The 21,232-nt window shown below is 41.3% G+C and overlaps 1 protein-coding gene and 1 non-coding gene across 2 annotated transcripts; one reads left to right on the top strand and one right to left on the bottom strand.

The window, feature by feature from the left end:
* Positions 1-107: 107 nt before the first annotated feature.
* On the top strand, positions 108-21,196 carry LOC142977474 (NBAS subunit of NRZ tethering complex-like). Its single transcript, XM_076121409.1, has 43 exons — positions 108-298; positions 459-556; positions 632-765; positions 970-1,103; positions 1,270-1,364; positions 1,695-1,872; positions 2,193-2,348; positions 2,723-2,953; positions 3,145-3,249; positions 3,471-3,557; positions 3,893-4,090; positions 4,456-4,581; positions 4,857-4,980; positions 5,262-5,401; positions 5,739-6,052; positions 6,374-6,695; positions 6,988-7,143; positions 7,471-7,607; positions 7,995-8,180; positions 8,448-8,550; positions 8,656-8,858; positions 8,932-9,044; positions 9,123-9,255; positions 9,838-10,080; positions 10,601-10,715; positions 10,802-10,908; positions 11,292-11,530; positions 11,854-12,065; positions 12,484-12,671; positions 13,514-13,684; positions 13,970-14,130; positions 14,435-14,622; positions 14,982-15,115; positions 15,531-15,620; positions 16,311-16,436; positions 17,000-17,180; positions 17,359-18,793; positions 18,835-18,976; positions 19,292-19,554; positions 19,878-20,004; positions 20,309-20,426; positions 20,602-20,724; positions 20,814-21,196. The coding sequence occupies exons 1-43, from the start codon at positions 227-229 to the stop codon at positions 21,123-21,125; spliced, it is 8,220 nt and encodes a 2,739-aa protein (XP_075977524.1). The 5' UTR covers positions 108-226; the 3' UTR covers positions 21,126-21,196.
* On the bottom strand, positions 12,861-12,933 carry TRNAF-GAA (transfer RNA phenylalanine (anticodon GAA)). The gene has a single exon. It is a non-coding gene; the product is annotated as a tRNA-Phe (tRNA).
* Positions 21,197-21,232: the final 36 nt, after the last annotated feature.

The following is a 21,232-nucleotide window of genomic DNA, read 5'->3' as shown; positions in this document are numbered from 1 at the left end:
AATTATTATTTGAAGATTGTTGCAAAAATGACTAAAGTTCTTTTTTTTACAATTGAATTCGTTGAGAAATGATGTTACAAATTGTGTTGGGTTGTCAGTTTACTGTCAAAAACATACGGTGGAATGAGGAATGACTATTATTGATCGATATTCTAAATGGAGATTTTTGTCTGAAAAAGTGCGAAGTACATAAAAGTGTAGAATAACAAGACAAATATCCTTTACAATGGAAGAAAAGAAGTCCATCTTACACGAATTATATGTATTTTCGGAATGGAAACCCGAACCTGAATACATAGTAAGTGCCAGCATATTTTTGTTTGTGTATTCTTGTTATTATCATATTTGAACTCATATATTTATTTATCATCAACAATTTACTGCTTTATAAAACATATTTGTTCGACTGTAAGCTGTATTCTCGAATTCGAATAACGCAAGTTGTATTTTTTTAATAGCAAAAGCCGGACAGTATTTTGCCAGAAAATATATCTGCTATTTGGCGCTGGTTGAACTTTTTGGGCCCTAAGAAAAGTTTAATCGATGGGGTAACAGCGTGAGTACATTATGAACTATGTGCTTGATTGATATTTTAAAATAACATTATAATAAAATAAATATTTTTAACTAGGCACATTGAGAAACAACAGAAATGGCATATAGCCCTGGGCGACGAGGGGAAAGTGATCGCTGTTTTAACCGATAATATCTTGGAAATAAGAACAAAAAGATCAGAGTATGCTACTATTGCGGCGAGGACAACCGGTATGAAATACTTCTTATTGTTCTAAAATCCTTCATGTTATATTTAGTTTGGACGAATTCTTATGTTTTTATTGCTTACAAGAGATCTTTCTACACAATACTCTAATTCCTCCCAAATTGCAATGTGCAGTGTCAATAAAAATCAAAGAAATGTTTTCATTCATTTAATTAAGAGACCACATTAAAATTTATAAAATTTTACAGTGAGCCGTGATGTCTATCCACAGTGGCGTAAAATAGCCTGGAGCCCTGATTGTTCTTTTTTAGTACTGGCTTATGGCAATGGAGTGGTCAGCTTCTTTGATCTTACTGCATCCAACCTGTTCAACATTCCTATTGTGAGTATTTGTTATCCTTGCAATTTACTTTTTCTTACCATTACCAGCTCTTTTTTAATGAAAGTCAGCTCTGTAAACTGAACTTGCCTAGTCTTTGGTCAAACTATAGTCATTAAAAATAGCTAGATTAATGCTGATCTCTAAATGCTTAAAATTTTATTTTCAGGATTGTTCTCGGCCAGGAGGAATGGAATGTACTGACAACACACATGCAGTTGCCGATATAATATTCATGCCTCTTAGGGTTAAGGATACCAAATGGTAAACCAATATTTCTGATTTATTACTTAAATAAAAAAAAAATCCTCTCTCTATCTCAATATACCCTCTATCTCATTTAAATTCTGTTCAATATAAACCATCTTCTCAATCTGTACCATAGTCTTCCTATCTTATCTTATGAGTGGGAGCACTGACCTGCTGTCATTTCAACGATTATTGTTGTTTATTGATATTTTCCCCTTGTGTGCCACTTCAATTGCTAGCAGGCAATGCAAAACTTATTAGTTTGCAATAATTGAAACCATTGATTTGAAATAGCATTAAGTACATGAGTAGTATAGTATAAAAAAATATATGTCTTTGCTCCAGGAACTGGGAGGTCTTAGTAGTGACTTATGGGGGCAAGCTACGCGGTTACCTCGTGTCCCAGACAGATGGCTTCAAGTTGCACCACACGTTCCGTTTCGCGGGCGGAGTGGCGGCCGTCGCGTATTGTGAAGCGCATGCTACACTGTACGTTGCTGGCGTACCTCGCGGACATGCTAAGGTAATACACTACATTTTTATACTTTTTTTGTGATTCCTTGTTAGATGAAATCAAATCCAAGTAATATCTTATGATAAGTCGATAGTTCAAGTCAGAGAGCAATTGATGAATATGACTCTTTAATTTGACATAGCCCTACAAAACATGTCTGATTACTGTAGATCCACTACCCCACTATATGATTGAATTACCTTATGTCCTTTAAAACAGTTATTATTTTCAACTATTCTTATGTTTTAAGTCCTATATTTCGTCACGAACATCATTAGATGTTCATGTTGTTGTTACAAAGACTAACGTGATTATTTTCACTTTGTTAGGATCCAACATCACCTCTAAGCGCGGGTATCACAGCATGGCGTATACTGAACGACGAGCCGTTCTACAAACTGTCCGTCGTGTCAGACGAACTTGAAGCACAACTCGCTAATGAACGGTTCAACTTCTATCTACCTTTCGGATACTCTAAGAACATGGTAAGTGTCTCCTGTAGTTTGCGTTCTATGAAACATTGTAAAAGATGAAAGGAAATTAATGCCATAAGCTGGGAGACTGGCTGTGAGGGCCAGTTAAATTAAGCTTTCCGGCTTGGACAAATTTCCTGGCTTATGAATAAGTCCCTAATAACGTATCTAAAAGATAAAATGATGGAACAATCTGTCAATATTTTGCTTAGTAAGTTAACTTATACTCATCAACAATGAAACTGAGTATTTTGTAATATTTGTTAAGCCATATTAAGCTTACTTATACTCATCTACAAGGGATAAACCTGGGTATTTTGTAATACATACTTGTTTGCCTAACACCAGTTAAGACAGTACTTAAATTTTTAAACATATATTCACAGGCTTTCATCGTCCAAATGGAATTATCCCCCGACGGCACTAAGTTAGTATGTCTGCACTGTAACGGCGACGTGTCAGTATGGCGTTTACCGCTACTCAAGCTGTTGTACCGCTGGCCCCTCGCCTTGCAGCCACAGCACGACCTTAGGAACCCTCTCGTTGGAGACGAGAAGATCACCAAGAAAGACCTCGGAGTGTTCTACCCGGCTGATATTAATTGGTGGACTAATGATGTACGTTTCATTTTTTATCTTATGTTTTTTTTTTATATTAATAGAAAGTAGTGTTATGTAGTAATTACCTAGCTGACAGAGTTTCGGAAGGTCTGATGTATCAACTCTCATTTGCTAAAAATCTGTCTTTAGTCACAGTTAAGCTGACTTATTGTTAGACAATTTAAATAACAAGATGTTTTTCTTTCTAGGAGATAATATTGTCGCGATTTAGCGGAGCAGTGTCAGTGTGTGATATTGAGAACATGGCTAATATACTCGGCAAGAAACCGGAGTTCTTCCAAGGATCACCACGGGTTAGTATTGTAATACTTTTAAATCACCCTATTTACTTCACAAAACCTTTTCACTTATCATATGAAACATTTTACGTATAAAGGCGTTTGAAGTTGCGTAAAAGTAAGGCCATGCCAATTTTATCAACCCACAGTTTTAAGTGAATAAAAGATAAATATGAAAAAAAAAATGCTGTGATTTTGAAGAACTGAGCTTATTATAATGTTATATTTTTGTACAGATCACGTACGCGCACGACGGTTCGTTCATGGTGCTAGAGTGTGAGTCCAACGTGCTGCCCGCCAAGAAGTCACGCAGTGATGAGAGTGTACGTATTCCTTTGTTTTTATTATATCATTTTAGTTGTATCGGTTTTGTATTGGATTACGACCAATTTTTTGTGCATGTTCATATGCAGACGTATAATACGCACGTATACGTGTACGTACACGTAGATACACGATTGTATGTTATATGTCGTATGTTTATAAAGATATAAATAAATATAGGCGTATACAACTGATTAATACAAGCTGCGATTCAATTAAAAATAATTTAAATCAAAAGCAACCTTTTATAGTCAGTCTTTTTCTGGTGTATGTTTTACCTACGTTTATAAGGATCGTACCAAGTGATTGTATGTACGTATGTTGTTGTATGTAGATGGAGGTAGTAAAAGTGGAGACAGACACGGAGGACACGATGCTGGAGCTGACGAAGGAGCTGGTGAAGTCGGTGCTGTACATGATCACGGACATGGAGACGTTCCAGCCGAAGCCGCGGCGCATCACTGTAGTGTCGCGAGTGTATAGACTGCTCGGTGTTAAGAGCACTACGCCCACTGAGCTCTTCTCTAGGAAGGTAATTATGAAAAATGTCTAGTGAGGTTTGTTTTTGTATTTTTACGAAAAGTTTCTAGTCTTATTCATTTATTCATCGTATGGTTCCTGGTCAATGTGTTCAAGCCCGCGTAAGGCCTTTGACGTGGCTTAAGTACTGTTATTTTTAATGTCTAGAATCGACCTCTTTCGTACTCTCCGAAGCACGCAAACGCCAGTTTATCAAGACAGGAAACAAAAAAATGAACCATAGTCGAAACAGACATGACTGTTTTGTCTCTTTTACTCTAATTTCTAGAGAAATATAGAAACTAAATACTTCTTTTATTTTTTGCTAGTTATTAAAAGATAGTAACTTTATTTATTTTACAACTGTATTGTTAACAGATAGAGAGTGGCAGCTATACGGAAGCGCTGACGCTAGCGGAGACATTCGACCTGGACAGTGACCTCGTGTACCAGCAGCAGTGGAGGAAGAACCCCGTCTCCACTGAAGCTATACAGAAGTACTTGGTAAGTAATCTTCTTTCCAAACTTATTATACTATATTAATTATTGTTAAGCATGCTCAGTATAAAATATAAGGGACTTACATTAACTTAGGGGCTAGGGCGCAACTGTGCAAACGGGGTTCATTTTATCACTTGCGGGTAATGCGGTAAACATACATAATGTTATGATTAAATATAAAACTTTTATTTTTATGTTTGTTTGTTATGGAATAAGGCGAAGCTGATAATGATCTGAAGAAAATGTTTAAATCATTATGTTTTTTCGTATGTTATCAGAGTAAAGTATCGAAAAAGATCTGGGCGGTGCATCAATGCGTGGATCGTCTACCTGAAACTCTACCGGCAGCTAAAGAACTACTACAATTTGGACTGGAACTTACTCATGAGAAGATATTGAATGGTAACATTTTTAAATATATTTTGGACAGAACTTGCTATTTATTGAATAAATGCAACTATTTGGAATGCTTTAAGTTATTAATATATTTAACCTATTAACGTCCCACTGCTGGGCAAGAGACTCCTCCCTTGATGAGGAAGGGGTTAGGCCTTGAGTCCACCACACTGGTCGATTGCGGGTTGGGGACTTTGCATACCTTCAAAAACTTATACCACTCGGCTATCACTGCTTTAAGTTATTATGGAAGGCAATAAATGTTATTTTTTGTATGTTTTACACAGAAATCAATAAAGACCGCGAAGATGATCCCATAACAGACGGTGATGATATAACCCTGGAACATTTGAACGCGTACACCAGTGAACTGTTGCGTTGTCGACATGTCATGCTGTTTTATAAAGAGAGGCTTAAACTATATGAGGTAATTATTCAATATACTATAATAACATGTGAAATAAAATGCACATAATATTTTATTTTACTTGGTTACTTGTATCTAGTACTCACATATTTTTGTGTTTCTTAAGGATTGTCACAAATATAAATAATAAATAGAGAAATTATTAATTAAGCGGTAGCAATTTGATCAAAAAGGAACCGACCATTATATCTAAGTACACTTTATTACATATTATAATTTATGTAACTTATAGTTTTGATCAATGTCAATTTTTTTTCCAAAATTATATTTACACGTAGGACCATTCCGACGTATTACGTAATTGAAAACCAAAACTAATCTAAATAAATATTTCCAGTCCATCCTACGCTGCGAGAAGTCCAGCTATATAAAAGACGAATACGACCGTCTGCGTAGCAACAGTGTAGTACACAGCGCCATGGAGATAGCTAAAGAAGGTCGTATCGAAGCGCTTACCTGCCTCTGGCCCCACATCAAGACGATACCGATGCAGCTCACAGTACTGGAGAAACTACCCGAGACGATCAATCCACTAGACTACCAACACCTACTGCCAACGAAGCAGAAATTCCAGTGGTTTGATAAAAAGTCCCCGTTGAAGGTGCCGCCGTGCGAGCCTGAACGTGATTGGTGTAGAAAGGAGATCTTTAGGTTACTATTCATTGCTTTTAACACGTTTTTAGTTTTGATAAATCTTGGGCCTTGGATATAATTTTGCTTGGAGTTAATGAAGTACAGTTATTTATTTTGAAAGTATTAGTATTCAGTTTTATAAGTTGGCACTTGGCACAAAAAGCTGCATAATATACTGCATAATTTTCTCTTGTCTCTCTCTGTATTTTTCAAATATACAATTCATACTTTTCCCAGAACACTCCAAGCTCGATCTCTACCAAACTCCTGGATTCATCCCTCGTTGTCGATACATTAACATATACAAGTAAAAATGTAGGAATATTTGTATATCAACAGGTCAATCTGGAGCTCCAACTGGTCAGAAGACACGACCCCAGAGTCCGAAACAGGCGGAGAAATACCTTCCGCTACTGACGACATATCATCGTGGTATGACCACAGAGCGAGAGAGATAGAAGAACGCAGCGGCCTTGTCTCGCACGCACTAACTCTCGTCACTCTAGCTACCGTGGGGGGAGCCGTAGAAGGCCTGGATAATATCATGTTTCATCTGCTAACGCTCGATACACTGATTTATGATATAAATGTTGAAGGAATTACTCTCACTCAGCTAGAAGAGATGTCTATATTGGAGACTTGCAGTATGCTTATGAAAATGGTAAGTCGAAATTATAAGTTCTATTGTGGGTTCTGTGCGGGTTGAATTACAATAAAAAAACTTTTTTGTTTAGTTATGCGTCTTAATAGTTAACCGCTAACAGCAGTTTACCTATTAGGTTTACCTATTGATAAAGCTACAATCATGTAATATGGATAAATATGCAATTTTTTGTTGCAAAAACATTTTGTGGAACAGTCATTTTCTTTACTGTCAAATTGCCTCTGATTCCATTCATTTCGTATTATAAAAATAATTGTATTCTCGTACTAAATAAACATTATATTCGCAGTCAACGGCGTCATCGTTTGTAAATGACTTAAAGTCGTTCGTGATCCCGTTCTTGAAGCGCGTGGAGAACTTGTCGCATCGCACCAACGCGTGTCTCAGCGGACTTACCGAGTACCTGGAGAGTGTCAGCACTGATGATCTGTCGTCTATATTATTGGTGAGTAATTCAAGTTTAATAAATATTGGTCCGACCGAATCTAGTAAACAGACGCATGTTGCGGAAAGAGGCTCAAGTGCTTTCCTATGTATACGTTCGTATAAGCGTCTACGTATACGTGTGTTCGTACATGTATTCAAGTAAGAAGGTTTGCTTCAGATGTGTATAAGACTGCTGTACAAAAGTATATGCACTAAAAATACTTAGGTCATCGTAATATCATCTTGAAACAAAAAATCTGATTTCAAAAAGTACGGACGTATCTATCGCGGAATATCTACGAATAAAGTAAAAATATATGCGTTTAATTTATAATGGTTTTCGCAGGTGTTGCAATCTCCGAGTGAATTCGAGTTAGACGTGCGCACACACTTGGAACTGGCTGAGCGCTGTCTGTTCGCGTACTCTGGTACTGAACAGTTGGACAAGGCTTGCGATCTACTCGATACTATACTGAAAGAGACGTATGTATATTTGTAGCATTTAAGTAAAACATACAGTGCCTTAATCGATCGAGTCACAGTACTTCTAGCTTTAACACTGTGACATAGTTTAGAGATAGATAGTAGATACAGTTTCGAACTGATAACTGCATGATAATTCAAGCTGGATACGAGGATTATTTGGAATTCTGATGATTCTTGATGGAGTTATTATTCCAATCGATTGAAATCTAGGTAATCCGTTATATGGTTTGGCTGGTTTACATAGTGCGTGCTGCTGCCTGGCCAGTAGACAGCTACTCGGTTCGCCTTTGCTGTCTACACCACACCTAGCTACTGTTTTTATTTTATAAGTCTATTTTTTATTAGTTAATAGTGAGGTATAATGAGTACGTTTGTGGCACGCAGCGACGGCAGCATCAGCGCCAGCGAGCTGGTGCGGCGCGTGGCGGAGCTGGAGCGGCTGGTGTCGGCGCTGGGCCGCCTGGCGTGGCGCGGCGTGCTGCTGCCGCTGCGCGAGCTGCGCGACCTCAGCGCCGACCACAAGCACGTGCACAACCTGCTCACAAGGCTCGCCAGGACCCTCGCCATCGGGTAATACCCATTAATGTCCCACTACTGGGCAAGGGTCTCCTCCCATAATGAGGGAGCGGTTAGGCCTCGAGTCCACCTCGTTTAACTTTGCGAGTAGTGTAGAGGAGGCATTGTAGTACATGTCGGTTCTGTGTTGCCATGGCGACTAGCCCCTACCCTATCAAAAATAAATACGAAAAACAAACGAAAGGACCGAAGACGAGAAATAAACACGAAGGACGTAGGCGAGGAGCGGCTTCTACTACAGTTCTGATATATTTTTTTCAGTGATGAAAAGCCAACTCAGCAGGAATGGGAGAAGCTACTGAAGGATTTACTGGAACTGCAATCCTCCCTGTTCACCTGCATCACTAAAGAGAAATGCTATGAAGTAAGTTATAGATTATTATATTAAGTGGATTAATAGATAGACTCACGAATTGGTCGTACGTTTTCCTAGTCTTGGTTTTTCCAAAATTTAATTTTTCTTTGGTAGATTTACGCTTCGTCTCTCCTCACTTCTGGTGACGCGGCCAGTATCAGATTGGCAGGTGAAGTGTTGACCTGCAGCCTGGAAGCTCGCCCGCGCAACTCTCAACTCGTGAACTATGCCAGAAGCATCGAGATCGTGTCCAATGCCTCTAAAGAGTACTTCAATTCTGCGAGCACGCTCACTGACCCAGCATTGGAGTTAGCCAAGTACGATATTTAACTTTCTTCTATTCGGTCGGATAGGACAAGACTTTTGTTTTATTGATTTTTTTTCTTGCAGGTGTTGTTTAACTCTGATAAAGGACGGTAATCAAGAGATTCAACTGGAATTAGATCTTATTTTTGCTTTGCAAATATTGGGCACTTTCGGGTTAACAATACTTCCCATTCAAGGTACGTATTCATTCAATAATTTTATACTTATTATTTGGTTAATGAATGTTGCTTAATTTTAAAGATTGATTGTTTTAGTTCGTCTCTGTGAGAATAAGATTTCGCTGATAGAAGATTGTTTGAAGCAGGACTCTAACGCTTACTTGGCGAGTCATAAGCTTTTGAAATTGGCTACACTGTTGAGGATCGCCGGGGATGATGAACAGACCAGGTATTTACAGACATGCATATCTTGTAATATATTAAGGCATTGTATTATAAGTGTCGGAGATAGTAATAAGTTTTATAATATAATAAATAATAAAATAAATTTAACCCATTAATGTCCCACTGCTGGGCAAGGGTCTCCTCCCGTAATGAGGGAGGGGTTAGGCCTTGAGTCCACCACGCTGGCCAAGTGCGGGTTGGGGACTTTGCATGCCTCAATAAACGTATTAAACAAATTTTAGGCATGCAAGGTTTCCTCACGATGTTTTCCTTCACCGTTGGAGCATGTGACAATTATTTCTAATACACACATAACTTCGAAAAGTCATGGGTGTGTTGCCTCGGGTTCGAACCTGCGACCACTCGCGTGGGCGGTGTCAATTTATACCATTCGGCTATCACTGCTTATATTACTCATATTAAAATAAAAAAATCAAGGTTTGTCGTCAAGTCGGGGCTTTGAGTTTCGTTGGCGTTGAAACGGAATGGGGTTTATGTTATATAGCGAAATTTTGCAGTGAGCATAATTAAATTTTGGTACAAAAATATAATCAATATAATACATGTAGTAATTGTGTTGTGTCAGGGAGGGTCAAGTGCTGACGCTAGTGTGTCAGTACGCGGTGGCGGCGGGCGCGGCGGGCGGCGCGGCGGCGGCGGCGGCGGCCCGGCGCCTGCACGCGCTGCGCCACGCGCCGGGCGCCGCGCTGCTGGCCACCACGGCGCGCACGTGCACGGCGCACGCCGACAGGAACACGCGCCGGGACCTGTACGCCGCCGCCGCTACCTACGCCAAGCCGGACGCCATCGAACAGATACTGAGGGCCAGGTGACTTGAAACTGCACACAATCAGATATGATACCCACTCTTAGACCTGTCGCTTGTGGCTACGCTTCCAAATTTGTGAGGTTTGCCACAGCGTCGCCACGTGAGTTAGGTGGCATACATTACAATAAGTATAGTAACTGCTTTGGATATGTAACACCACCACGGCGTCCTAGTGAGGTAGGGCTCTTAGGCCCGAAACTGCGTTAAGTAGACGCCCAGGATGTGCACCCGTTCCGTGAACACGTACGTGCACACACATATATGCACGCGAACGATTTCCGTGAGACCGCAACGGGCCCCATCGTGGAGATCGGATTATTACGCAATGTTACCAGTTCAAGTCGCTTATGCCCGCGCCGAAGCAATCTTCTATGGGTCCGCGCGAGCGTCCGCTTAACGTTCTTTCAGGCTAAAAATGTTATATCCTTATTACTGCTCAATGCAACTAAGATATTCAACTCTTTTTCTACCATTTTCCAAACTATTTAATTTTCATACTTTCCCTTTGTTTCGTTTACAGACTTGCTCTAGAACTGGAAGGATTACAGCAGATGGGTGTGACATTGAAAGAAAACAATCAACTGTCAGAACGTTGGCCGTCTACCGATGACGAATTTTCCGATGCCATTACAACGGTATGACCACATTTTAAATCCAAAAAACAATAACACAATTATTTTTAATTCTTGTTATATTCAACCTTATTTGTATTTTGTTCTAGCCCGTGATTGAGAAGAAAGATTTGATAGCGCCTCCTGCGTACACTGAAAAGAAAGTGCCACTCTTCAATTACCTGCTCGATACATTCCAAAATAAATTCCAAATTAGGTAAGTAATCATCGTAACTTCAAAACAATAAATAAAATTTACTACCCTTCTTTTACATACGTAACAACATTTTAAACAGTAACTGATGCGGTTATAAATTAACTCATTAGACGTAGTCCTTAAAATATAGACGCTGCTACAATAATATAGAGTTCTTATAAAAGGTGTTTCATTTGTTGCAAAGGTTGTTAGGCTACGGAAACCACTAAAGGCGCGTTCCCACTATGTCGTGACGACAGATAATCGTGTAGTTTTGAGAGTCGTGGCTTATAAATATGTTTAAATGGAGATGTTCACATTTAGAACGACACGACTTACTGTCGTAAGTCGTGGGAACGCGCCCTAACCACTGTTGTTAATATTACTAACTTGTATTCTTCCAGTGACAGTAAAACATCATCGTCTACGGAAGCTACGGAGGCTACGGACCGCACGGTCCACTGCCAGGAGTTCTACCGCACGCTGTACCGCGAGCACGGCGTAGCGCCCACGTACTACGCCTACGACCGCTTCTCCATACCCGACGCGCTCGGACACGCCGCCGTCGGACACAACGTGCTCAAGTGGTTCTACATACAGAACTGTTTGGAGAATGGTACTACTAGCGAATTGGAGGCTGAAGGTATAATTTTACAGAAATAATTATGATTTCATTAAAAAAAATTGGGGGATTTTATTTGATAATTAAATCTCACCGAAGTTACATAGTTTGTTATGTATTTTTATACAACTACATTTAACCCATTAATGTCCTAAACGTCGCGTTTAGACTGGAGTCCATTGCTTTCCAAATATTTTTTTATGTCTATTTGTATTTATTAAAACACCTAGTCCTTTTACAAGAGTACTGAAACTAACTAGTCGCTAAAAAACCGTTACCTCTCGATCCGATACTTAACGAAAGTTATTAAAAACAACGATATTAATGTGTTTTATTTACTATAGTGGTGCAGAAATGTGCAGAAGAGATATTGTACAAGGACACGCCTCTGAGCGTGGCTTGCCTGCTGCGCTCGACGCAGGACAGCACGCAGACCAAGCGGCTCATCGACGGACACAACACGGACACGGCGGTCAGCTGCGCGCTCTACGCCACGCTCATCAAGTGCAACTCCGCAGAGCTGCGGGACAATGTGTATCTCACTAAACCTGTCAAGGTATGTCATAACATAAAAGCCACGGACGAAAAAAGTACACGGGAAGGAAATATGAGACTATTTTGCTCACTTCTATCCATTGATGTATAAAGGTCTTCACATATTAATAAACATTACTGTAACACAACACACGGTCACAACTAGACTTCTTCCTCGTTTTATCTGACTGCGATCCTACATTCCTAGTAATAAGAGAGAGATACATAAGTATAAGTCTCTAACAAAAATTTATTTATTTTCAGATTTATTAATGTGCTTCATAATAATATACTAAAACTTATTGTACTGAATCGAATTGTCAAAAAATAGATTATAAAATCTGAGATGAATGATTATAACTTCAGAATTTTGTTGACATATATTATCTAGTCTATCTCACTGCGACACCAAACATTTAACATTAAACTGTCTTTATCAGATGGCACGCACTACGCTGAAGCATAAGAATGCATCAGAAGAACAACTCGAGATGATACGTCAGTGTATAGAACGCTTGACGGGTATGGGCGAGGTGGACTCTTTACGCGCGCTCGGTTACACCGTCAACGGACTACTGTTCAACGCCGATGAAGACTATCGCAAGGAGATTATATACCGAGTCGCTAGGTATGTGGACTGAGAACTAATACGAACCTAAGTAGGCATTAGGTATAAAAAGAAAAGAAAGAGTTACTAATAATAAAAAAATGTAGTCAAAAATCTATAAGGAAATTTTAACGTCGAATTCAATAGAGAGTATTTATTTTATACGTGTATTGCGATTACACAAGTACAAAAAGAACAAAAAGACAAGATTGCCGAAACCCGGGATTGAACCGGGGACCTTTAGATCTTCAGTCTAACGCTCTCCCAACTGAGCTATTTCGGCGATGTACTTGTGGATGAAATTGAACATCGTTACGTACAGTTATACAGTGTAGTGATGTCACATGATACAGTAATATATCATGTAAGATTAGATATTGAAAAGCTGTGGCATTATATTATTATTATGTAGTAGCTGTAGACTGGTTTGTCCGCGTGGATTTAAGTTTTCCCGATTTCACATTTTTTTTATTGTTATTCCACTTCTATTATATTATTCATAGCGTGATGCTATTATAGCCTATAGGCTCGATGAATAGACTAATCAATATAACAATACGTTTTCAATTTGAACCAGTTGTTCCAGAATTAGCGCTTTCGTATTTTTCCTAGGTTTTGTTTTTTTTGTGCATATACATAAGTGTAACAGTCACATCCTCTTCCGCATCAAATTGAACGCACCACTCACGTAATGCGTCGCCGTCGTTATAATTATAGTAGAAATAGGCTTTTAAATTGCAGTCATCGAAGTATGTTCGAGGTGTACTACCAGCTCCTCGTAGCTCGCACGATGGTTTTTTAGTCAACGTCGTGGGCCATCTATATGGCGGATACAGTAGTAATAACTTCGGTACTATGTGCAGGTCGCTGGAGGCGTCGCACGTGGAGCGCGCGGTGGCCCTGGCGCAGAAGTACAAGGTGGAGGCGCTGGACGTGTGGCTGCAGCACGCGGCCGCCGCGCTTGGAGCCACGCCCACCGCCGCGCCGCGCCTGCCGCCGCCCGCCGGCGTTGATGCTGCCGCCGCACACCTGCGGTCAGTGACCACTACATGACTACTGTTTGATCAAATGCATCCTATATTTGTCAAGCTGGTCATCGGTAACTCTAAGTCGTTATAGTTAACGCGTGGTCTTGGTGCAAATTTATCTTCCTATGTAAACTCGTTATTTTGTAAGATCATAAACTTACAAATTTTTAACAGCAATCTATTTTATTGATCACTGTTGGTCGTAAATTATTAGTTTTAATATGGTCATAACTTTGTCCGGTACTTTAATCATATACGCTTGGATCTTTGCATATTTTCTTGTCTGAACAGTATAAGAGAAGCCCTGTGGCCGGATCTGCTGGGCTCGCAGCACAACGCGCTGATCAACTACTTCACGTTACTGAAAAACGTGGATGAAAAGACGCCGGTGGCTGGACACACGCCTGTTGAACATATCAAACTGTTGAAGAAAGCTAAAGCTGCTTCACCAGGTAAATTTATCTGGTATATCAAACTTCCGAATTGTATTTTTTTAATTGTTAAAAATACACCGATATATTTTACCTGTCACCATTATGTATCGTTCCTTTTTTACATATCCATTGCAATTATTAAAACTGAATAAAATCACTATTTTGTTCTAATCATTTTTTAAACTTGAAATTTATATGCCCGAACATGATTTATGTATTGTTAATTATACACTTACGGAACTTCCTATAATAGGTATTATTTAAATAAAACTCGTAACAAAAGTATAAATTAGAATACATCAGACCACTTACATTCATACAGAGTTGGACTACAAGTTGCTGATCGAGCAGCCGTCAGCGGAGCAGCTACTGTCGCACCTGCTGAACATAATGAAGCCGGAGAACGTGGGCATGCTGTCCAAGTTCCTGCGCAGTCTGCCGCCCGCCTTCAAGCTGCCCGTGTCCGTCAACACCGTCTACACCAAGTGGCTCACTATGCATTTCTTTAGCGTGAGTTGTTACATTTTTGTTCCTGTCTATGACAATTTTGAATGTATTTTCTAAACCTATCAGTAAAAAATGGTACAATAATATTACATTACATTTGTTCCTAAAACAAAAAAGCCCGTCTTCTTAATAAAGTTGATGAACTTGGGGAAATAATATATTTGTTCTATTAAAACCTGTCTTGCTTATCAATCCAAGGTATTTTTATTGACGTTTAACATAGATTTAATAATAAAAAAATGCACCAAATTATGCAAAGGCATGCTTAGCACTCACAGTCAGAATTGTCAATCAGTCAGGCAATAATAAAATAAACAGTTAGTTCTAGTGTACTAAATAGCTAATGGTTAATGTGTATGTAGCTGCCGCCCAACGCGAGCACAAAGAAGTGGATGCAGCAGTACCGGCAGTGCGTAAGCTACTTCAATAAGTTGGCCAAGGACGACCTGCTACAGTTCATCACTGACATCTGCTTCTCTGACGAAGCCATTGAACGGTAAATACACCTATTATATTTTTTGTCTCTGTCTCTCTTTGGATCCTGTTTCTTTCGCCTCTTCTGATTATTTGAATTTTGCGCGTCCTAAGTTATGTATGTAAAGTATATTTATGTATCGTTTTATGACTTAACTATCATTTTTTTTTAAATATTCAATCGAGCCACTTAGTTACGAGTTAACTGAGATTTCGGCGCTGCGCTTGCAATAACGCGTAAGAGAAAAACGCGCAAAATTAAAATATCGTGCCTGCGATTCTAGCCTTAAAGTCGATATTTTAATTTTGCGCGTTTTGCTCTTAAGCGGTCTTGCACGCGCAACGACGATTAATATTATTTTTTTGCTTTGAATCTAATATTTCTAATCTCTCCAACGTGTAATCTTCTTGTTTTCAACTTGTGTGTTTGTGTGCAGGGTGCCGGCCGGTACACGCAACTTGATGATAATGCAGGCGATAGACTACTGCCAACAGGAACAGGAAAACGACTTCAAGTTTAACAAGAAGTATGTAAAACATATATTTAGTACTTTTACCTGACTAAGGCGAAGGATTGATAATCGGTAAAGGTTTAACTATATCAATATACTCTTGTCGCTTTACTTGTCTGGGCTTTATAAACTTGTGTATATTACAGATTTAGTCATTTAAATGGAATCTCTTTACTGTACGATATTAATTATCTTAAACACTACAATAACGGACGTATACGTACTCGTCATATACACGTACTACGTCTACATCAGTACACGTATTCAGTCTACACTAGTCTTAGAAAGATAATAGCCCCCTTTATACACACACTCTATCGCGCATGAAAGAACATCGCGTGTGAAAGAGCGCGCGTGTAAGGGGAAAGGAAAGACCACGCGCCACGCACATCTGTCAAACCCGCGAAGAAAATCGCGAGCGAAGACCGCGCTGCTTTCGCGCGCGTTATCCTGCACGCTCCTAAAAACGTGCGATAGACTATGTGTGTAAAGGCGGATAATGCGGCAGTCCAAAAATGGTTATCGAACACTGACACTATTATTAAAAACTGTGCGATTTACATAGAAATACTGATAAGACCTTCAATTTTAAATAGCATTTGATAATCTTACTACTATAGTTAATAAGTTGAAACCTATACTAATACCCACTCACATTTTAATAGTCATTTCTAGGGTCTGTTGTAACGATGTGTATTGTTACAGTGAACAAACATGGGCGCAAGTATCACAGGAGCTCACTCGCTGGGCGCGCTTCCTCGAGATCTATCACTCGACACCTGTGCAGAACTTGATTGATAACATCAACCTACCAAGAGATCAGATATGGCCGTAAGTGATGATTTTTGATAGTTTTTTTTTGCAAAATAATTTTTTTCGCATACTAAACATACATTTTTAAGGGTTTGTCTGTATATTTTTACATTATTTCCGTTTACCGCTTTTAAACTATGAGATCTTCTCCACATAGTAAGTTACAAGATCGCGTTTTATCGTTATGAAAGTAACGATATTTTTTTATATATTATGTCGGAAGGGTATTCTTGACCGTTATTATCAGTCGACATAGTGTAGGCGTATGTAGGTATCGTGCAGAATGACTTGACAACAATTTCAACAACTAAATCACTTTTATTTTATAAATCACAAAATCACAATAATTAAATGTTCTTAGGCTTTATAACGTAGGTAGGTACAAGATAACGAAACGTGAAGTTGTCACCAATTGGCGCGCCTTCCGTTTCAATATTTTTGACCGGATACATATAATACTTTTTGCCGAGTTACTTTTTGCTTTGATCGCGAGCGGACTGATGTGATGTTTAAGCGTTATCTCGTAGCGCAAGAGTCTATGCCTATTTTTTGGTCTTCATTCAACATTTTGTTGTGTATAGTGAGATCGAGAAGAGTCACGGCTCGGCCGCCACGCTGGAGCGCTGCGTGGCGCGCCTGCTGCTGGCGGCCGACGTGCGGCTGGCGGCGCTGCTGTCGCTGCTGCAGTGCCTGCGCCTGGAGCTGGAGCCGCACCACGTGTGCCGGCACGTGGCCGACCATCTGCTGCACGACCAGGAGTATGTATAACTGTATACCTATGATAGAGAAGAGTCACGGCTCGCCCGCCACGCTGGAGCGCTGCTGTCGCTGCTGCAGTGCCTGCGCCTGGAGCTGGAGCCGCACCACGTGTGCCGGCACGTGGCCGACCATCTGCTGCACGACCAGGAGTATGTATAACTGTATACCTATGATAGAGAAGAGTCACGGCTCGCCCGCCACGCTGGAGCGCTGCTGTCGCTGCTGCAGTGCCTGCGCCTGGAGCTGGAGCCGCACCACGTGTGCCGGCACGTGGCCGACCATCTGCTGCACGACCAGGAGTATGTATAACTGTATACCTATGATAGAGAAGAGTCACGGCTCGCCCGCCACGCTGGAGCGCTGCTGTCGCTGCTGCAGTGCCTGCGCCTGGAGCTGGAGCCGCACCACGTGTGCCGGCACGTGGCCGACCATCTGCTGCACGACCAGGAGTATGTATAACTGTATACCTATGATAGAGAAGAGTCACGGCTCGCCCGCCACGCTGGAGCGCTGCTGTCGCTGCTGCAGTGCCTGCGCCTGGAGCTGGAGCCGCACCACGTGTGCCGGCACGTGGCCGACCATCTGCTGCACGACCAGGAGTATGTATAACTGTATACCTATGATAGAGAAGAGTCACGGCTCGCCCGCCACGCTGGAGCGCTGCTGTCGCTGCTGCAGTGCCTGCGCCTGGAGCTGGAGCCGCACCACGTGTGCCGGCACGTGGCCGACCATCTGCTGCACGACCAGGAGTATGTATAACTGTATACCTATGATAGAGAAGAGTCACGGCTCGCCCGCCACGCTGGAGCGCTGCTGTCGCTGCTGCAGTGCCTGCGCCTGGAGCTGGAGCCGCACCACGTGTGCCGGCACGTGGCCGACCATCTGCTGCACGACCAGGAGTATGTATAACTGTATACCTATGATAGAGAAGAGTCACGGCTCGCCCGCCACGCTGGAGCGCTGCTGTCGCTGCTGCAGTGCCTGCGCCTGGAGCTGGAGCCGCACCACGTGTGCCGGCACGTGGCCGACCATCTGCTGCACGACCAGGAGTATGTATAACTGTATACCTATGATAGAGAAGAGTCACGGCTCGCCCGCCACGCTGGAGCGCTGCTGTCGCTGCTGCAGTGCCTGCGCCTGGAGCTGGAGCCGCACCACGTGTGCCGGCACGTGGCCGACCATCTGCTGCACGACCAGGAGTATGTATAACTGTATACCTATGATAGAGAAGAGTCACGGCTCGCCCGCCACGCTGGAGCGCTGCTGTCGCTGCTGCAGTGCCTGCGCCTGGAGCTGGAGCCGCACCACGTGTGCCGGCACGTGGCCGACCATCTGCTGCACGACCAGGAGTATGTATAACTGTATACCTATGATAGAGAAGAGTCACGGCTCGCCCGCCACGCTGGAGCGCTGCTGTCGCTGCTGCAGTGCCTGCGCCTGGAGCTGGAGCCGCACCACGTGTGCCGGCACGTGGCCGACCATCTGCTGCACGACCAGGAGTATGTATAACTGTATACCTATGATAGAGAAGAGTCACGGCTCGCCCGCCACGCTGGAGCGCTGCTGTCGCTGCTGCAGTGCCTGCGCCTGGAGCTGGAGCCGCACCACGTGTGCCGGCACGTGGCCGACCATCTGCTGCACGACCAGGAGTATGTATAACTGTATACCTATGATAGAGAAGAGTCACGGCTCGCCCGCCACGCTGGAGCGCTGCTGTCGCTGCTGCAGTGCCTGCGCCTGGAGCTGGAGCCGCACCACGTGTGCCGGCACGTGGCCGACCATCTGCTGCACGACCAGGAGTATGTATAACTATAGGAAAATCGATGTGCTCGTAATATTTGTCTGGAATTTGTTTATGTTCACGCACGTAGTCGTACACGTTCTCGAACGTTTCCCTTTTACCGGTAGCACGACTTGTGACGCAGTTCTAGCGAGTTTTACGGCACTACTTTCGGTTTTGTACATACTAGTACCACGTACACCGTAACCCTTTAACAATATTAACAAGTTTTCGGCTTAGACTTGATAAATGATAAAATATATTCTACTTGAAGGTTACTAATTACAACGTGAATATAAGAGTTAAACACCTAATTTATTTGACATTTTTCTAGAACAACGCAAACCCTGTGCGCTCGTCTAAGCCAATACCACAAAGACGGGGCGAAGTTTCCAGAAGAATTACTAGAGAAAGTTTTACAAAAGGCCACCGAGTTCGGTCTCCCGCCGCACAAACAGATCAGCCTGTTGTCTTTAAGTCAGAGGGCCAGGGTGCACGACAGTGATGACATGATGAAGATAGCCGAGTTCTCCGCTGAACTGTTCCGAAATGAGTGGGGCAACTCGCAACATAAGGAGTACGCTAATGAATTGACAGGTACGTTTTGTTTTTAATTTCCATTACGTTGGATCCGGGGTAGAAATGGTCTACGTTTCCCCCCTCCCCCCCTGAAACCTGAAAGGGTTTCTACTTTTCTTATTATTACAGTTTGAAACTTCAAATGACCCTCGCATTAAATAAGATGTACTTACGTACTTTTTTTCTATTTGCTTTTTATTCTATCGTTTTTAGATAAAGTATCATTTTTTTTTTATTTTTAGCCAGTTTCTCATTATTATTTTTAACCAGGCTTATTTAACTTAACTGTCACGTATGTTACTTCTATACTTAACAAGCGATGTATATTTATTTGTGTACAGGCGAATATCTAATGAGCGAGGAGGGCAGGCGCGAGGCGTTCACCAAATTCCTGGAGCTGTCGGACACGTGGCAGCAGAAGAAAGTACTCGTCGATGTGCTCAACTGCTGGCCACCTACTAGGAACAAGTCAGTATACAAATTACATTCTAGTTCCCTTAGTATATTATTGTTGCTCAAAAGAAAAATCTAGAAAGAATAAAAACGAACGAACCTATCACTAAGACAAAGTTAGTCAAAGGTTTAGTTTTACTTTCTGGTTTTAACTAGAGCTGCGAATTAGGGCTTATTTTTAATGGCGTCTGAAATCGCGCTGACCGACTAGATTAGCAAATAAACAGCCGATCATCAAAAAAAAATATCTGTGGATCACGCAAAAATTGTGTCATGTGGGTCACATATATTATTTTTGTAATGAACCCTTTTTTTGCAGTGATTCTCGGAGCCTTCACAGTGAATATCTGAAGTCCCTGCTGAGTGACACTCGCGATCAAAAGGAGAGCCTGGTCCTCATCAAGTTGCTGCTCAGGAGACCAGTACTTGTTAATGATGTAAGTGAGAACCCACAAACGTTCATACGTAAAAAGATTTAATCTAAGCCAGAATTTAATATCAAACAATCAAGAACTATAGTACTAGTACTACTTTTACAATAACCGTTCATCAATACAGACTTCTGTTCCAAAGATATTACTCTTTCTGTATCTAACTATTGTATTGTTTTAGGAAATCGACTGGCTCTGCCGAGATTTACCGCAGGAATCAGTGATCAATGCGATCTGGGTTATGCTGCTGAGCAAATGTAATCACGCCAAAGATAATATTACAAACTTAGTGCACAAGAACAAGGTAAAAACATGTATACATGCCATGTATTACTAGATCTGGTTTCTGAAACTTGTTTATATATAATTAATCCCAAATGTTTTTACTTTCAGGATTACCTGCAGGCAGAAAATGAAATAGATAATGATCTGATTAAAGAGTTGCTAGACAACAAAATGTTTGTCCGACTTGTCGGAACACCGCTATATTCGCACATAATTATGTACATCGTTCTCAATATGGAGCCGACTGAAGCAAGGCCTACCCGCTACGACTCCGAGTGGGCAATCAATGAACTTCTCAAAGCTCACTTCATAGCCGAGGCAGGACAAATCAAGCTCATGACTATGCAAGTCCCTGCTGCACTGAGGGGATTCACTCAATCTGTTATGTATTACAAAAATATGTTAACCAAAAAACAATAGATTCATTCCATTTTCTGTCTATGAACAATAGAGCAATGTAATCATATTAGTAAGTTATTAAATTATGGTTAAAGGGCTGATTGAGTTTTTATTCCTTCCCATTTTAC

Source organism: Anticarsia gemmatalis, chromosome 1, assembly GCF_050436995.1.
Source record: "Anticarsia gemmatalis isolate Benzon Research Colony breed Stoneville strain chromosome 1, ilAntGemm2 primary, whole genome shotgun sequence".
NCBI classification, from domain to species: domain Eukaryota; kingdom Metazoa; phylum Arthropoda; class Insecta; order Lepidoptera; family Erebidae; genus Anticarsia; species Anticarsia gemmatalis.
This window is presented reverse-complemented; position numbering and strand designations above follow the sequence as displayed.